The sequence below is a fragment of the Hydra vulgaris genome, chromosome 07, assembly GCF_038396675.1.
Source record: "Hydra vulgaris chromosome 07, alternate assembly HydraT2T_AEP".
Lineage (NCBI taxonomy): Eukaryota > Metazoa > Cnidaria > Hydrozoa > Anthoathecata > Hydridae > Hydra > Hydra vulgaris.
The window spans coordinates 5,230,212-5,249,269 of NC_088926.1; the positions used below are offsets into that span (position 1 = coordinate 5,230,212).

General features: G+C 28.3%; 2 protein-coding genes across 3 annotated transcripts in view; one reads left to right on the top strand and one right to left on the bottom strand.

The window, feature by feature from the left end:
* Positions 1–10,596, top strand: part of LOC100214586 (lysine-specific demethylase 5A) — a 40,674-nt gene extending 30,078 nt beyond the window's left edge. For both annotated transcript variants that reach the window (XM_065800862.1, XM_065800863.1), the window contains exons 21-27: positions 4,647–4,767; positions 4,843–4,930; positions 5,287–5,425; positions 5,512–5,691; positions 5,822–7,033; positions 7,145–7,397; positions 9,850–10,596. In XM_065800862.1, the coding sequence (XP_065656934.1) occupies positions 4,647–4,767; positions 4,843–4,930; positions 5,287–5,425; positions 5,512–5,691; positions 5,822–7,033; positions 7,145–7,397; positions 9,850–10,256 (2,400 nt within the window). In that variant the 3' untranslated portion in view covers positions 10,257–10,596. The remainder of the gene's footprint in view (positions 1–4,646; positions 4,768–4,842; positions 4,931–5,286; positions 5,426–5,511; positions 5,692–5,821; positions 7,034–7,144; positions 7,398–9,849) is intronic.
* A 4,198-nt stretch (positions 10,597–14,794) lies between these two features.
* LOC136082524 (uncharacterized) lies at positions 14,795–18,067 on the bottom strand. Its single transcript, XM_065801929.1, has 4 exons — positions 17,987–18,067; positions 17,651–17,885; positions 16,143–16,378; positions 14,795–14,860 (listed from the first exon to the last, which is right to left on the bottom strand). Exons 1-4 carry the CDS (start codon positions 18,065–18,067, stop codon positions 14,795–14,797), a joined length of 618 nt encoding a protein of 205 aa, XP_065658001.1.
* Positions 18,068–19,058: the final 991 nt, after the last annotated feature.

Consider the following 19,058-nt stretch of genomic DNA (forward strand, 5'->3'; position numbering starts at 1 on the left):
AAAATAACAACAGAAGAGACCCAAAATATGATCAACTCGATGCCAAATCATCTAGTAGAGGCCATCAAGGCTAAAGGAGGCCCCACTCAATACTAATTTCCATGGAATTTGATCAATTTGACATTGTTTTGAACTGTACGATTATTTTTTTTTTGCAGTCAATTTTATGCATCATTCGATCAATTGTGTAAAATTCAATAGGTTTGAAAAGCAATTAATTCACCAATACACAAATAAATTCTTAAAACAATACTTGATAAGTTATGTAAAAAAAACTTATTAATACTTTAACGCAAAACTCATTTTTTTGATGCAATCTTTAAAGTTATGAAGTGTACAATTTTTTTTTTGCATACTGTATATATATACATATATATATATATACATACATACATACATACATACATGTGTACATACATACATACATACATGCATATATACAGACAAGGAGGCTACTTAATCGTGGTTATAAACCTCTCTTAACTCTTTAAGATTTGTTTCTCAGCGCAGCGCCTTGTTAAGAGAGGTTATAAATCTCTCTTAACAAGGCTGCTGAGCTGAGAAACAAGTTGAGTGTAGTATCACCTGGAACATGGTGGGGATTGAACTGGGAACCTCTCACTTATGAAGCGAGAGGTCTGATGAAAAAATTTATGGTGGGGATTGAACTGGGAACCTCTCACTTATGAAGCGAGAGGTCTGATGAAAAAATTTAAACAAGTACTTAAAATGTTCTTAATCAAATATAGTTTAAGGTGATATATAAATATTAAGTTATTTCCTATCTTATTGCAACTTTGTGTGTGTGTATATATATATATATATATATATATATATATATATATATATATATATATATATATATATATATGTGTGTGTGTGTGTGTGTGTGTGTATATATATGTGTATATATATAAAGTATAGTACAACCTTCCTCATATATATAGTAATTCAACCTGCCTCGTGTCTTGCTGTCTTTTAATATTTGCATCTGGCTACAGTTTTGTAGAAAGCCTCCTTGTCAAACACTTAACGAATTAGCAGAAAGTTTCATTTGACCTTCTTTGCAACACATCGTCATTATAAAGGTTGGCGTTTATATACCTGTGCCACATTGTTTCATCGCCTCAGATGATAAATGCTAGTTCTTCTTGACTCAACTCATGGATTTTGCTTGTGCCTCCTTGATAGTGCCTATCCAACTCTTTCTGTTATCTACTATTGTAGATACAGAAATAAATTTCAGTTTAATGGTTCCTTTGCTGGGTTGTAGAAAGGTTTTCCAAACTCTGTGGTGGCTCTCAAAAAAGCTTATTTCATATAGCTGTAAAATATCAGAGTATTAACAGTGTCATGTTGGGCAAGGAAGGTGTCCCTGTTAATGCTTTTGGTGTGCATTGTTGAGGATATTATAGGGAGTTCTTAGTTATGACTTAGATATACTTATGTATCAATTTACCTATTCATCGCAAATTCAGTTGAAGTCCTCTGAGTATTCTTTTATGTGTTTTCCTTAAGCCCCTGCATTCTCTTTCATCTTAAAGTGACCACTCCCTTGTTATCTCTCAGTCAATTTTATTGCTGGAATTTTTAATGTTCATCACACTGTCTCAAATCTTTTATTTTTCTCAGTTCTTACTCAGTTAACTTAGTAACTCATTTTCTAGACAACCATAATTTCTTCTTGTCATCTGTTTTTGTGTACTGTCTTCGATCTTAGCTCAGTTTCTCCTTATTCTCCTTCTCTTTTTTTTGCTATTTTCTTGTATAATGGCCTTTGTGCTGATACTTTTTTTCTCACTGCACAGTGGTCTTAAACTTGATTTTTGACCAAAATTAAAAAAATAAAAATCTGCAATTTTTGTTATCATTATAATTATTTTTAAACACAGCATCATCCAGGCTATTTAAAAATATATAGGTTTCATATTTTTTCTTAAAAAAAAAGTCAATAACCATATCCAAGAGCAATTAAAAATCAATGAATAATTTCTTGCAAAAATACAAGATTTTTTCATTTGTGTGTAAATTTAAAACTAAATGCACATATATATAGATTTTTTTAAAAAACACATTTTATAGTATAGAGTTTAATTTGAAATAATAATTTATTATTATTGTATCTTTGCATAAGTTATTTATGTTTGAAACTAGCATAAAATAAAAGTTTTTTCTCCAATTTCAACTTCTTCCTTAAACTAAAGTCTGCATGCATGGACTTGATCGATATGATTTTATTAAATCCTAATATGCATATATTATTCAAAAAAAAAAAAAATTTGTAATATAAATAAATAAATAAAAAATCAGCTGCAGATGTAATTATTTAAACCAACTTTAAAGCTCCCAAAATACATCTACTTTATATATATATATATGATATATATAATATAGCTATTTTATGTTATCAAAAATACTAGTGTTTCTATTTTTGTTTTATTTCTATAAATACATGTTAAAAACATTTTTTTTTCTTTATACAATCGTACTTGATACCTAAACTGTTAAAAATAGTCCAAATATTTATTTTTATTTTATTTTTATAAAATATTCCATATTTTTAATTAGATGAAAATAATTTTAAAAATGTATATTTAAAATCGATGTAAAATGCTAAGTCCGCTGTTAAAACATGTTTATAGTACATTTTGAACATCTATTATCGCTTAATAATTTCTAAAAAAATCAGCTGCAGATAATTAAAATAAAGGAACTAGTATTCATTGCAAACTTTACCATATTGACACTATATTTGTGTTGTTTTTATACCACATCTTTAATCATATCTTTGTTATTCTATATTGTACATATTCTTTTTATATTATGGTTTTTAATTCTATGTAATGACTTATATATCTTTAGATTGATTATTAAACTGTAACGTAGAATAGTAGCTTTTTATGAAAAAATAAATACCCTATTTATGATTAATTTTAGGAATTTTTGCTTGTGATTTTTATTATTTATTATTCAAAAATATTAATGAAAAACGTGAAAAATAAACAAAAATCATCACCAACAATTTTTAACTAAAATATTTGATATGAACATTTTTTTTGTGGGGTAGTAGGGGGCATTGCCCATGATCCCCCTTCCTCGCTACTGCCCATTTAAAAAAAAAAAAATGTATATATATATTTAAATGCAATATATTATGAAACCACAAGCAAAAATTTTTTTGTGAAATTCTTGACTGGATCGCTTTGCGATATCTGAGCAATAAAACTTTTAAATCAAAAACTGTATTCAGATTTGGAATCCGTGGATTAAGGATCCGTGGAAACCGTTATTGATTTAGTGTACAAACATCAAAATTTTTGTTTTGGCCAAAAAAAAGTTTTTCAGACCACAGTGCACTGCTTTTAATTGCGCTTCTCTGGCGTAAGTTTAAAATAGAAATAAAAGTTTTCATGCCTGAATCCTGGAGATTTAGCATGAAAACTTTTATTTCTTTTTGTCAGATTTATATCTCACCATAGTCATTTGTTTGCCTCCTCATGTAGCTTCTATTTTAAATTTTCATTTTATCTTTTACATAAGACTAACTCTCTAGAGAATAAATGTTTTTTGTCATTGCAGGAAATCGGTGTAGAAAGGTATTGTTTGACATCTCATTAATCTCATATCACTATATCTTGTATTTTATTTCGAAAGTGAAGTTCTAGACACTTTAAGAAAATCTTTAACAATGTCATTAACAAGGACAAGCCAGCATTTTATCTCCCATACATGGGTCTTATTACATCTCCCAAGGATAAGGCAGTACAATTTGAAAATAACTTATCCTTTAATTCATCTCTTGAATCTAGCAAGTACACTGTTCAAAGAAACTGGTTAATCCACGGTTAGACATCCAAATCAACTCTGCTTCTGTTGTTAAAGCTATTTTTTACTCAAACTCTTTTATAGCTTTTGGTTCCGATCTATTGCAAACTTAGCATCTGCTACAGTTGGCTTTCTTCATTGTGTTCACCATTTTCTTATTCTTGACTCCATTCTCTATCTCCGTAAATGTCTTATTTGTCTATGTATAGAAATACTGTTCTCTCTTCTTCTCTTTTTTCTCTTTCATAAAGGGTCTAAAATCGAATTATAAATGCAGTTGGATTAAGGTTAATTTAAGCTTAAGGTAACGTTTTTTAAGTTTTCTGTCAACTTTTATAATGGTCTTTAAATCTCTATATTTCTTTCTGATAACTCTCAGAAATTTTTTTTCTGAAATGGTTCAATATCCTGTCACCATGTTTACTTTTTACAAAGTTATCCATAATTTTGGCTAAATTTATACTGAATTTGATAATTATGTATTTTATGGAATGTAAAGAAATTTTGTTTAATGTTACTGTCCATATTATTAATATTTACTAGTTATTTGGTTATTTTTCATTTTCATAATTTTTCATAAATCAACATATTTTGCTTTTTTTTTTTGTCCAGAAAAGTTTTAAACAATTCTTTTAATTTTGTTTTGTAAATGTGATTCTAAAGTATATTGAATAAAATGTTAAGTTAAGTAAATACATAATTTAAAAATTACTTTTAGTCATTTTTTTGTGCCCATGTTTATCTATTTATGTATATCTTATGATTATATGTATATTTCATTTAATACAATATAGGTTGAGTAATTCTTCTTATTTAAATAGGATCTCAAAGCCTCAAAATGGCTTGGAGAAATAGTTCAATTACTAAACCAAGAAGAACCTGTTTCGCTTGATGTTATGCGAACGTGTGTTGATCAAGGCATTGGACTGAAAAAAAAGCCAGGTATATTAGGTTTTTTACTGTTTGGTATCTTAGAGTCATTTTCCCCTTCAGTTATACACAAATTATTTTTTTTAGTGTCTATTGAGCCATTATCACGGCTGAAAGAATTGTTATTTTCTGCTGACCGCTGGGAAGAAAAAGCAAAACTGTGCTTACAAGCTAAGTAAGTTGTGTTTGCACATATTTTACTGTTGTATTTACATTTTTTTAAGTTAATTGAGATTTAAGTCAGTGGCAAGCTGTTATGTGCAAAGAGGGGTTAAACCCAGTTGGAAATAAAAAAATTTATCATTTTTTCATACATTTTTTGTTAAAACTTATTAATTAATAAAATAAATAATTATTATTAATTAAATTTCAAAATATTTTATTAAAGCAGGTAGATGTATTTTCATATATAATGTGATCAATTTATTAAGTTTCATTTGGAATTACAAATTTTAAATTTTTATTGATATAAACATAAATTATTGAAAGAAAAACAATCAACTTAAATAATCTCCTTTAAAAACTTTAAAGACCTCGACACATGATCAGCACATTAGATGTCATTGTACAAGAAGCCTCTAAAGTCAGAATTATTCTACCAAATGTCTCAATGTTAAGAGATGCTCTTAATAAAGCAAAAGAATGGACATCAATAGTCGAAAGAATGCAGGTTTACTTTGTAACTTAGTTTTACAATTTTTTTTAATTAAGTTTCTATATGTTTTTAATTTTTAGAAAAATATTTGTGTGCTTTAGAATGATGACTATTATCCATATTATGATGTATTGGATACCTTAGTCTCTAATGGTAGACCAATTCCAGTTAGATTAGAACAATTATCTCAAATGGAATCACAAGTTGCGGCTGCTCGTGCTTGGAAAGAGAGAACATCCAGAATATTTCTCAAAAAGGGATCAGAAAAAAGTTTGCTTGAGGTAGCAATTATAATATCTATATACCATTTCTTTCTGAATCTACATTAATGTAATTATATTAAGTTTATTGTAGGTTATTAGACCACGTAAGGATGTTGGTGTTTTTAATATTAAATTATATTTATTGTAGGTTATTAGACCACGCAAGGATGTTGGCGTTTTTGATATTAAATTAAAACTAGAGAAAAAATCAGATGAATCTGATGAACATAAAAAATTTGAAACAAAAAAAGAGGTAAAAAAAGATGCTTGTTTAAAAGAAGAGATAAAAATGGAGTTAGACGATAAAAGTGAAAATGAAGGGTGCCGCAGTTATGTAGATGAATATATATCACGTGATCCAAATGTAGTTATGCAAGCATTAAAACTTGCTGAAAAATATGAAATTGAGGCTGTTAAAAAACTTAGGTGTAATAACAGAGACAAACTAATTACTGAAAATATAGAAGGCCCCTATTGCTTTTGTCGGAAACCAATAGATGGCCTAATGGTTCCTTGTTCTCTTTGTTTAGAATGGTACCACACTACGTGTATAGTTGCCCCTAAAACTGTATATGGTAAACCTATAGGTAAAGGATTTACTGCATATTCTGTGTCTCGTGAAGTTCATTATTTATGTCCAGAATGTTGTCGTACTCGGCGTCCACGTATCGATGCAATATTGTCTCTTCTTATGTCATTGCAGAAACTTCCTGTGCGTATTCCTGAAGGAGAGGCCCTTCAGTTTCTCACAGAGCGCGCAATGAACTGGCAGGATCGTACTAAAGCTGCTTTATCACATCCTGAGATACAACGAGTTATAGATAGTGTAAAACGTGATATAGAGCTTGTTGAAAAACATGTTTCACACCTGCTTTTAATACAAAGACTTCTTGCAGTAAAAAAGTTAGTTAAATATGAAAAACAATTAAATGAAGATCTTAAACTTGATTTAAACCAACAGTTGTATGTTAAACCAGAGACAATAGATACAGATTCAACTTCTATGCAACCACTAGATACTAAACCTTTATTTGCAGAGTCGGGTCTTGAATGCACAGAAAAAATGTGTAATCAAAGTCCTAACTCTAAAGAAAATTTTGATAATTCTTTTTCTAATCATACATTTGTTCAAATTCATAGCACAAATTCACCGTCTACAACATATCTTAATGATATTAATGTTATAAATCCTGATAGAAAAGAGTTAACAATGTTACCGCTGCCTAACTCTGTATTAAACGAGCTTGACATGCTATTATATGAAGGTAGTATTTTAGAAGTTGGACTAGATGAAGTAGAGGTCATATGGGCTATATTGCAAATTCAAAGGCCGCTTTTAAAAGAAGAATGTATGATAATGGTAATTAGTTAAAACTTATTATTTTTTTAAACTAATTATTTTTAAATGTTTTGTCATATTTTAATTTTTTTTTATTCTCCTTTATTTTATCCATCTTTTACTCTATTATAGAATGCAGAATATCGTCGCAATCTTGCAAAAAAGCTAAAGAAACAGAGAAAGCGTAAAAGTGATGATTCCAAACAAACAGTTAAGGCAGTTACAAATTTATCGATCGTTGATGGTGCTGCCGTTAAGAAGCTGAAAGATATTGTTTCACGTCGGAAAAAAAATGAAAAGCTTATAAAAATTCGTTTTCCTATAAATATTGATAAGGATGATGACGAGGATGATTGTTCTGCCAAACCATGTTTAAAACCTTTAGGTAAGAAATTTATCAGAAATTTGATTTAATTGTTAGCTAAATCATAAAAGTATTAGTCTGGAATTAAACAATAGTATATTGTTTATGTTAGAGTGAATAAATTTAAAAAAAAACCTTGACCTAGTAACAAATTAAAAGTACTAGCAAAAAAAAAATCTACTAATACCTAACTTTAACTATTCACAAAAGCCCTATTTCAAAAACATGCAATTTATACCTTGCAGAAAAACTATTTTTTCGAATTAACATATATATACACACATAAATACGGCATTAGATGCACTCAGATGACATCATACTAAAAGAGGTAGCTGCAGGGGTTTTATTACATACATTGACTATCATAGTGTCTGCTGCCCCTAGGAGTATTGCTACATAATTAAGGGTTTGGTATGAGGAAGCAATCTTTTCTTTCATTATTCTTCATTTTCTTCTTTTTCTGAAAAATTAAAGCACACGTTTTTAGAATAAGAATGCAAGTATATTATTAAGAAATTTTGTCCTTAGGTATGAATTGTCTGTGATATAAATACACACATACTTATATAATAAAAACTAAGGAAAAAAACTAATGAAACTAAGATTAAAAAAACAAAAAAAAGGTATATTTTATAATTATTAAATAATCTAAAAAATGTGACAGCCTGGTAATTTGACAGCTTACTAACACCAGCAGGAAATAAAAACAGTTGTCTCTTTAATTTAACAGTAAGCTAATTTGTAACAAAGTTTCTTTATAGTCAAAATGAAAAAGTGTATTAGCGTTTTATTTATTTTAATTTAAATTCACACATCACCATGAGCAACAGCATTAAAATTATATTTTGATCAAATGTGTCTGAATTGATGACAGTTTGAGTAAACTATTCAACCTAAAAAGTTACTCTACGTCTTTTATTCATAGTAGTTTCTTTACTTATTATTAACAGTGATTTATGATTGCAATGATATGTTAGCTCTGGTGGGTTAAGATTAGATTAACATTGCTGTTAACAAGCTAGGCCAGGTCTGTAAGCTATTCATGAGTTTTGTCATATTTTATTAAACTTTTATAAATGTCTTTTACTGTTCAATAAGGTTTTGTTTATATTTTTTTTTAACTTTAAGACGGTGCTGATTTGAGTTTCAACACAAACATTTATTACAATAGTTTTTTATTCCAATTCTTTAACTAGGCACTTTATTACTTTTTTAAACGTTCAGATAACGTTTAAAAACGCAATATTTTAATACAGCTTAAAATTTTTTTAAATGTTACTGTTTGGCAATTAGTATAAAAGTTATGAAATTTAAGACAATTTAAAAATGACAAAAATTTATAGAATATTCTGACGTTTTCTGTGAATTTCTCCGTCTCAAAACTTGTGTAACTTCGTTAAATGAAGAGCATTGTAATAAGTTTTTATTTTAAAATATGAGTAATTAAAAAAGTTCATTAATAAAGCAAGTTGCCGGTAGAGGAGGGACAGATATTTTAACAGGAGGTGAAGTACTTTTTGAAAAACATTACATTATTTTAAATAGTTTTTTCTAATAAATAAATAGCTTATGTTTTCTCACTCAAATGTAAGGATTAGAAGTTTCTAGCTCAGTAATTTTATATTCGTTGGAAAGTCTTCGATTAATTACTAATAAAGATTTTCAAAGTCTTGAATTTTTTGTTTCTTATTAAAAATATATATATATGAACCACAAATATTTAAAGTTATTGTAAATAATCTCATATATATATATATATATATATATATATATATATATATATATATATATATATATATATATATATATATATATAAAATTTTTAAACATCACTCAATACAGTTTCTCTCAATACTAATCATTTTATTATAAGAAATTTTTGCTGGGTTATGGATACCTGCATCATCAGCTTGTAAAATATTTTACAAGTTGATGATACTGGTATCCACAACCTAGCGAAAATTTCTTATATATTAAAATTATTAGTATTGAGAGAAACTGTATTTATTGATGTTTTAAAAATAATATATAATATACTCTCATACAAGATGTCATCTTTCAAAAAATATATATATCTTATACTGCTGATTTAGGTGAGCAGTGTGACATGCTGAAATAGTCAGCTGCCGGGACTTCAGTACATACATCGACTGACAAATAGCCTGACTCGCAGTGGAGTGCCGCTACATCGACTGAGAGTTTGGCATGGGACAGCAATCTTTTCATTCATTATTCTTCGTTTTTCCTTTCTTTTTCTAAAAAAGCCGTAAGGATTAAGATAAGCAAAAAAAGTGAGCAAATGCTTATATAAATACGCTATAGCATATATATATAAAACCCTTTTACTTTAGTAAATGCGGTTTTCGCTCGTCCGCGATGTCGTTACTGAAGTGCCTACTTTTATATCTTTTAATTAATGGAATTTGTTCTACAAAATACTTAACATTATTTATTTTAATATCATTTTTTTTAGGCGAAGAAGTTGAGTGGGTAATGTGTGATACTTGTAATAATTGGTATCATTGTGCTTGTGTTAGGATAAGTGCTCAGGAAGCAATTAACGCAGACGAGTATAAATGTCCTTATTGTAAAACAATTCAAAATGATAAAATTCAAAAAAATGCGCCTGGTCTTACAATTATGGCAGAGTTGGCGCATCATTTAATAAAAGTTTCTCCTGTAAATAAACATTCAGATGATTTTTCAGACAAAAACGCTTCACATATATCGGAATTAGATAGTTTGCTCTGCTTAGCCAATGCTAGTCAAAGTATGAATTTTGGACTAGGTACTATTTCTCCAGATATAGATTCTATGAAGTATTATGATTCTAAAGAAATAGCGCCACGAGTTAATCGTGTAATAGAAGCACCAATGTAGTTCGAAGTGAACTGCTAGCTTGCTTCTTAATTTTACATAAATAACTCTTTTTTTTAATTATCGGTATTTTATTTTCTGTTGTATATTTTTTATTCTATTTTAGCTGTTGGTAATTTCTCAGACGAAAAAACAAATAGCTTTTATTTATTTAAAGTCTCATATTAATCTTTGCATTTAAAGTATGCGACTCGGCTAATATTTTGTATATAGTGATTTAATGTAATTATGAACTTTCGGCTGCCAGTTTTTATACGGAAGGTTTTAAAAAGAATAAAGAGTAATAATAAATTTTGTAATAAAAACTCGTGTTTAGTTTGAAGAAAGTATTCTGTTTTAAAAACTCCTATGAAATTTTTGTAAATATGTTGCCGGCGCTTATGTTTGTTACATGAGATTAAATAAAAACCTTTTTTTTTATCTCATCGCCCTCACATTTGGGGAATATTTTAGTTATTTCTGTTCCTATGCTCAGATTTGAGATTTTTTTTGAAATTTTGGCAACGCAAAGGCATTCTCACTTGACCATTGACAGGGGTTGTCTATAAATTACGTACGCTCATCTGCTAGTGAACTGAGTCACTAGCAAATAAATTCTCTCAAAACTTTTTTCTTTAAAACACTTTTCTCATCCGTCCATCATAGTAGTTACATTAGTATTTTCCATTTCCAACTATTTTAAATAAACAGTTTTGTTTTTATTTATGTTAAAAAAAATTTATTGCTTGTGACAATGCAGTATAAAACCTGCTACAGGAAGAAATGCTTTTTCTGTTAAAGTTTACAAAGACTGAACTAAAAAAAAAAAGGCTCTTCATCCTTAACCTGTCACTGCATTTTACAAGAAAAATTTAATAAATTATTTTTTATTGTATTTTATTCTTTATTTTTAACTTAATATGAAGTATTTGAAGAAGAATTACAGAAGCTTTAGTAGGAAGGGGGTAGCTGTAAAATTCTATATTTTTTGTGTAACCAATTATTCTTAATTTTTTTAAAAAGTTCAATAAACAATTCAGTTTTTGCTATTTTTTTGTGGTTGACCTTCTACTTTTTTGATGTTTTGTTTTTTACTTCTATTTGTTACTTTTGTTTTTTGCTTATTAATTAGCTTTTTTTTTTTTTTTTTTTTTAATATAAAATTCTCTGATTATTTCTTTTAAAAAAAACTTCTGGTCTTTAGTAGTTAATATTGGACATTAACACAAAAAAATAAAAAATTGGGATTTTCCATTTTGCAGCTAATCTTTAACAACATTCAATAAAAAGTTATTTAAGTTTTTATCAGTTACTTTTAATCTTAAATTAATTTTATTCTATCGAAAAATATAAACAAGATTAATTTTCTTGAATTAGAATTTTAAATTTAGCATAATTGAATTTAAATAAAATATACAAATATTAAAAAAATATACATAATATTATTTTCGAATAAGGTTTTATAATGTGTCATGATTAATCTCATTTCATTCTTAATTCAACTCGAATTAAGAATGAACTGAAGTCAAATTTGATCCTATTTGATTTAAAAAAGATTCTCTCTTATATACAGTTGGACACCAAGTCTACCAGAATCAAATAAATACGGAATATAATTTCGACATTGGAAAATGCTTATTTCAGTCCATGGTCTATGATCAACTTGTAAATTAATAACTCTTTACTGTACTTTTCTTTCTTATAGAGTACTGCAAATTTGGCAAAATGAATTTTCAGATAAGTAACTGAGCTGTTTTATCTTTCAAACTGCTTTCAACGTTTTTACTATATACATCCTGATATTTTCACAATGCTCCTTTAGTGTGTTACCGGATAATTTAGTCAAGTCAGTCAAAAAACCAAATTTGGCACAAATAGATGAATATGCACCTGCACGTTGAATTAGGGTATTGCTAAGTTTGTCAATAATGAGCAGAAATACGTTTTTTCTGAATTTCGTCTGACCCGGGTCCCTAAAGAATTTATTCTTGACTAATCCTTCGTCGAACTGAAGATTCTCCTTTTTACTACTGTCTTAATTATAAATCTTTATTTTACTTAACATCATGCCGTGCTCCTCAAATAGTCTAAACTCTGTGTGGAGTGATTCTATAAAATTATTCGAGGAACGCAATAAAAATGAAGTTGCATTTACATCCACTATTGAACTAACTAGCTAGTTATGTTCATTCTGTAAAGAAATGTATCCTATTGCGCATAGCGCATTAAAGTTCTAGTCTCTAGCATATTAAACCGATTTAATAAACCAACAGCTTCCTGTCTAAATATTTTCACTTCATTATCATTCGAAATTGCACTAAGAGCAGAGAAAAAGTCCTTGTAACCCTCGACAATTCGTGTTGTATTAGCATGACTGGAGGAACGTGTATCGGAAAATTACTTTGACACAGGTGCGTGTTTACTCAAATTGACAAGAAGAATATGCCAGCAATGTGTGGATGCACTAAAGGCGTGTACACTTTTTGAACAAAATCAAAATAATTTATGATGTCAGCAGCTGGATAATAATCAACTCATTGCTTCTTGCTAAATTTAATGAAAGTGCGAAACACGATATAAGTATAGCAAGTGAATTCACCGTTTGAATATTAACTTGGACTCTATTATATTGACCAGACATATTTGAGACATTGTTTTAGGTCTGAATAAGACTGTTAGCTATATTCATACCATTATCATTAAAATAAAAAAGCAGTACTCTTTGTAACACTTGTGTCTAATTTTTGACCAGTATGAGTTTGTAAATTAATAAATGTTAAGAACTTTTTAATAGACCTAGACCTACTTACATAACAAAATGTAACAGACAATGGCTGACGTCATACATATCAGATGTTGAGCTAATCAAAACACTGAATTATTTTTCTTCCTTTATTTTGTTGACTATATTAGTTAGCAATGCTTTATCCATAAAAGCAATTAGTTCTTAGCAATTAGTTCTTAGCAATGAGTTCTTAGCAAGTTCTTCTCAAATATTTAATGACAAGTATGACACATTTTTCAGCCATGTGTTTTCTTTTTTTACCTCTAAAATACCCATGTAATTATCATTTTTATGTGAACCAAACTTTTCGTCAAGACCTCGAAATGGCAAACCCGTTGATGATCACACACCCGCTAAAACTTTTCAAAATTATTAGTAATGTTTTGACTTTCATACCTTTGTTAATTTGAAACAATTTTCCACAATTCTAAATTGGTTTGAATTGTATACTGATGTTCTTCAATGGTTTGATTATAAATTTGCTTGACAGCAACCATGACATCAGTATGTAACAAAGTATTTATGTTACTATTTGCTTCTGAATGAGGCTGTGATTTTACTAATGATTTAGGTACATCGAATGATGGAAATTCCGGGATAAGGTTTTTCGAGAATGCTTAGACAATATCTATCATTCCTGGATTTGATTTATGCCTAAAAAAAGATTTATGTTGTATTACAAACATTACCCTCAAGATTACAAATTGATTCAAATGCTTTCCAAGTGTATTCTATAAATGTAGCAAAAAAGACATTAAATTATATTCATGGATGTTAACATGGGTATTTTAAAAAGAATTCTTTGTTTTTCTGATCAACTCATCAGTAGTCATAAAAATATAAGTTCAAGCAAAAAAGAAAGCATGCAAACAAAAAAGTAGCCAGAAGTAAACTTTTAAAAGTACCTTTATTTTCTGTTACAGTAGCATCGTAATCGATAATTTCAGGAATATTTAAGAAAATTAGTTTTTGAAAATTGTGTGTCACTCTTGAAAGCGCAATCCTCAAATTAGTAAACAGTGCAGAAATGGTCATTAAATCTTTTTTATATAACGAGTTATTAGTTTTGTCTCGTAAAAAGTGAATTCTGGCCACTGAGCATTTCCTAGAGTCTACATTGAATTTAAAACTTTCAAGAGTTGATTAATTTATACATCCTATTATTTGAGAATTGCAGAACAGCGATTTGTCCTCAACTAGAGGAAAAAAAAGTGAGACCTATCCCCGTATTTTGAAGGACACAGAAATGTTTCAAGACATTTTTCTGAATACGAAAATTAATTAACTCAGCCAAAATACAGTTTTGCTTTTTTGCTAAGTTTTGGGCAAACTTTTACAACTGTCCCAATTCACCCCTATGTTGCAATTTTTTTTCTGAAAACTTGAAATCAATCAAAATATATTAGTTAACGGTAGATGTATGTTCTGTAATTTCTCATAGTTTTATCAATTTAGTAAAGTTTCACTATTAAACATTTAGTTTTTTTGTCTGAAAATATTTTTTTCATACTTACTTTTTTTCACATTTTAGGATTTTTAACATGATTTAATGCAAATTTCACAACAAAATCAAAACGATACCAACTATATGGACCTGACTTATACTTGATAGGGAAAAAAGATTCACTTATATGTTAACTTTTCCTGTCACTATGTAGACATCTTAAATTTTTCTAACATATTACAAATTTAATACAGGGCACTTCTACATCATCCCATTGAATTTAGTTGCTGTAAGTTTTTTTTTTTCCTCCCAAAATGGAAACGTTAGTGCTATTTATGTTACATCACTTTTTAATTCTTGTTCATGGAATGACATTTTAGAAGAATTTTTTATTAAAACCTATATTTGATTATAAAAATTTGTATATGCAATTGTTAAGAATATTATTAAATAGTTTGCATTTATTTATGTTAAATATTTAGGTTTTAAAAACATATTTAAACATATAATGTCGTGTTTTATAAGTTTTCATTTTTAACGACTATTCTAAGTTACGGTTTTGAAATTCATCGTTTCGAAATAAATATTTATTTTTTACTATTATCAAATAAAAAAAAAAGTTCAATGTGTTAATATGTTGCAACACTGAAGATGAAGTTTCATTAAAAACATTTTAGTATATAATGATCTTTCATTTTTAAAATTCTCGCCTCTCAGCAAAAATACTTTATAAGGTAGGGTGGGGTAATATGGATAGTTAGGGTAATAAGGATATATTCAATAAGTATATCTATACATAATGTTAAAACCTGAAAATTACCAACAGTTTATACACATAATTAGCTTCTTTTTTGTTGTATTAACAATGTTAATATTTTACTTACATGAATAGTTAATATGTAAAACATTATTTTGAAAAAAGTATAAAAAACAATACGTTTTAAAACTTTTGTCTGCAGACTTTAGTAATATTACTTATGGAAGTTTAATGATGTATATTTATTAGTTGGACCATGATGTAACAACATGTAAAATTTAATTTATAAGTTCTCTAACCCATATTGATAAATAAACAAAAATCTAAAATGGGGTAAAATGGATATACACATAAAATAGTAGTGGGGTAAATATAAAATATATAAAACCCTACTAACATTATAGTATTTTATTACAAAATCATAAGCTACATGACATTTATTTATATACTTATTCTCACTTTTGCTTTTTAATATTGTGTTATACATTTTTCAGTTACATATAATAGTTTTATATAATGCTTCTGAACTATTCACATTAAGATCATTGTTCAAACTTGTTTTCCCTGAATGGCTAGGGTAAAATTTTAACTCGCATCTAAATCAGGGTGCGACAAATGGTTTATTTTGAATAAACGTTGACGTTCGTACCTTTATTTATTAATGAACGTCTAATATAAGAGGTGTATGTCAAATAAGGGAGTTTTATTTTCAAATAACTTTTACTATAGTTAATAAGTTATTAGATGCATAAACAAAGCTTATTGAATTTATTCATTTTTTTTTCAATACAATCTTTCACGCATTTGCAAAGTGCGCGCAAGTTAATTAACCCTTTCAGTAATATAATAATTTCAAAAATATTATCAATTGTTTTACTTAAGCTGTTAGGTAAAAAGGTTTTAGCTAGACGCTCTTTTAAAAACCCTTGAATTGTGAGATTTGCCAGTCCATCCTACAAAAATATCTTTGATTAAGTACTTGCTATCTGCCAATCCCTGTAAAATAATTGAGTGATATTCTTTTCTGTTTATATAATCCTCTGAATTTTTAAAAGGAGCCTTTATTCTTTTGTGACATCCATCAACTGCTCCAACTACTTGTGGAAAACCATATAATTGTTCAAAACTTGCTAATATCTCTCTTGTCTCATTCCTTGAGGCTAAGAAAACGTATTTTTTCATTAAGTTATCAATAAAAAGTGGATCTGCAGATTACCAGATTAGTGTGACAGCCAACTTTATTTCTATAGGCAAAGATTTGCAAAAGTTAGTTTCTTGTATATGCATAAAAGGTGAAACTTCCTTGCATAGATTAAAGCTTTGGAAATTATTATTGCTTTGGAAGTTCTTATGTATTGAATCCAATCGTCGTCGTTCCAACAGTACGATATTGTTTGTACCAAAAGTTCTGACATCGAGATTTAGTACAAAATCTTCTGTGAACAAAATAATTATGAGCACCAAAACCGTTTATATAATATGTGCTGTAACTGAATTCTTTTTTTTTTCTTGATATATACAAAAATACTCTTAATTTCGAGATCAAGTTTTTATTTGAGAGCGTCATTTTTAATACTGAGATGGGAAGAGACATGCGAAGGCTTGCTTGTACCAAGTATCACTATTAACAGACAATTTTTGCGAGACTGGCTCTAGCTGGCCTGGGTCTCCAGCCAATGTGAAGCTCATATTATTTAAATTTTTTCAAATGAATTCGGCTATCCAACCGATTTGGTAGACAGGGTATAAATAAGCTTCTTCGAAATGTATTTATATAAATATATATATATATATATATATATATATATATATATATATATATATATATATATATATATATATTATATATATATATATATATATATATATATATATATATACAGAAATACACGTAAATATACTACTATCACATATACATTTTAGCTGTATTTAAAATATAAAGTTAAAATAGAGCTAAAATGTCTAATACAAATACAACAATGGTGTCATCATAAGATTAAATTAAAAACTCTAACAAATGTCAAAATTTATATCTGAATGTGTAACTAATGGATAAAAGTAAAATATTTGTACTTACCAGCGTAATAGTTATATTAAAAGGTGAAGAAGAGTTTGAGTTTAAAAGTTTAATTAAAAGGTAAAAAAGCGTTTGAAAGATAAATAGCTTCAAATCAAACTCTCTTCACTTAGACCACGCAACATTTAAATAAAGTATAATTATGAATACATTTATAAAACTTACGGGAAACTTTTACAATTTAAAAACACGGTATACAGTCGGTTAATGGTTGGCATGGAATCCCAACAGTTAGCCAACTATAGCCAATACTGGCCCGTTAGTTGAACCAACTTAAGCGTGTTTACAGGGATGCTAGTTGCAAAACTAAGTGCGTTAATGTATGTGTTAGACCTATCTCCATCAACCCAATTACTAGATTCATAACCTCTAAGAACAGACTCTGCAATTCGAACCCAATAATATGTTTGAAAAACATTTGTGTAATTCGGTTTAAATGTTAAGTTTTTATTTATAAAAACTACTGGGTTTTCCAAATCAGAAATTGATAAGAGACATGCTGAAATCCCGTTTGTCAGTTTTGGGTCAGGTGAGCTTGAAAGCTTTACGTCGTCAATATTTAAAATTACAATAGGTAGTGGTGTTTCTTGCTTATAAATAAAATTAAGATCATAAGAGTTTAAGGGGTATAAGGTCGGACCCATCGCTGCCTGATGGAGATTCTACCTAATTTTAAAACGTCTAAAAATACCAAATTTTCAGTATATTTATTATTTAACGTTTCAAATTGTTTTGCATTATCACCTGCATTAGCGATTCTTGGATAAACCATTATGATATTATTTATTTTCTTCTTTATCTAATATTGCGCTGTGAATAACGTTTAACTATGAGGTATATTAAAACTACAAATGCAATAATTTATGTCCATGCTTTATCAGAAAGCCACATAACAACTGTCGCAGCTTTATCAAATAACCACCATATAAGACTTCCAATATATGGAATCGATTTAAATGCTTTATCACCAATCCATCGTAACGCTTTTGCAAGATGCTCAATAAAATTTTTCTTTTTTAATTTTTTATCACCTCCTTTATCTAAATTTTTCTCAGGACCTCCACCACTTTAGTTTCCTTTATCTGGACCTCCTTTATCAGGTTTTTCACCACCTTTATCTAAGTATGGCTTTCTTTCTGGTTTTTCGATAAAAAATTCTATAATAAACCCGTCTCTATTCAAATGGAATGTTACCATACCATTTCTTTAAAGAAATGTACCGCTGTCTTGAGACAAATATGCTAAATATTGAATTAATTAAATGGTTTTCAAGCCGTAACACCTAACGGATTTTATGCAGGTACCTAGCAATTTTTAGCTATTGATTTTAGATCTACAAGCAATCAGTATCTATCTGGAAGTGGTCAAAAAGTAGAAAACACAGTAGATGATATCCAAATAAACATTTCACAAAAAGCTGCTATTGGATCAGTAGACGCTGTCGTATTCCTTGTCATGGATTCTGTTGCTCAGTTTGAGCAATGCCGCTTACTAAAGGGGCAAAGGAAAAGTAAAAAATTAGTGTTGCATTAAAGTTTTCTTCTCCTGCTTTTGTTGCAATAGGTGAAAACATTTTGGAACCTGTAAAAAAAACAGAGGTGGAGAGTTTTTTGTACTTATAAAAAGATTACCCATAGAAGCCCTTATCTTCTTTTTTATATAGGATGGGTGACTCCTTCCTTGTAAAAAATTTTTTCTCAACTGTAAAAAAAACTCTACGTAAAAAGTTTTAAAAAGCAAAAAAACTGGCTTAAAAATACATA

Excerpts from the sequence above, each read along its gene's own strand:
- LOC136082524 (XM_065801929.1), bottom strand. The coding sequence starts at position 18,067 with ATGGTTTATCCAAGAATCGCTAATGCAGGTGATAATGCAAAACAATTT. Across the intron at positions 17,886-17,986 it reads ATAAATATACTGAAAATTTG|CAAGAAACACCACTACCTAT; the intron begins GTATTTTTAGAC and ends TTTATTTATAAG. Across the intron at positions 16,379-17,650 it reads TCTTAGAGGTTATGAATCTA|CCTCAAGGAATGAGACAAGA; the intron begins GTAATTGGGTTG and ends ACGTTTTCTTAG.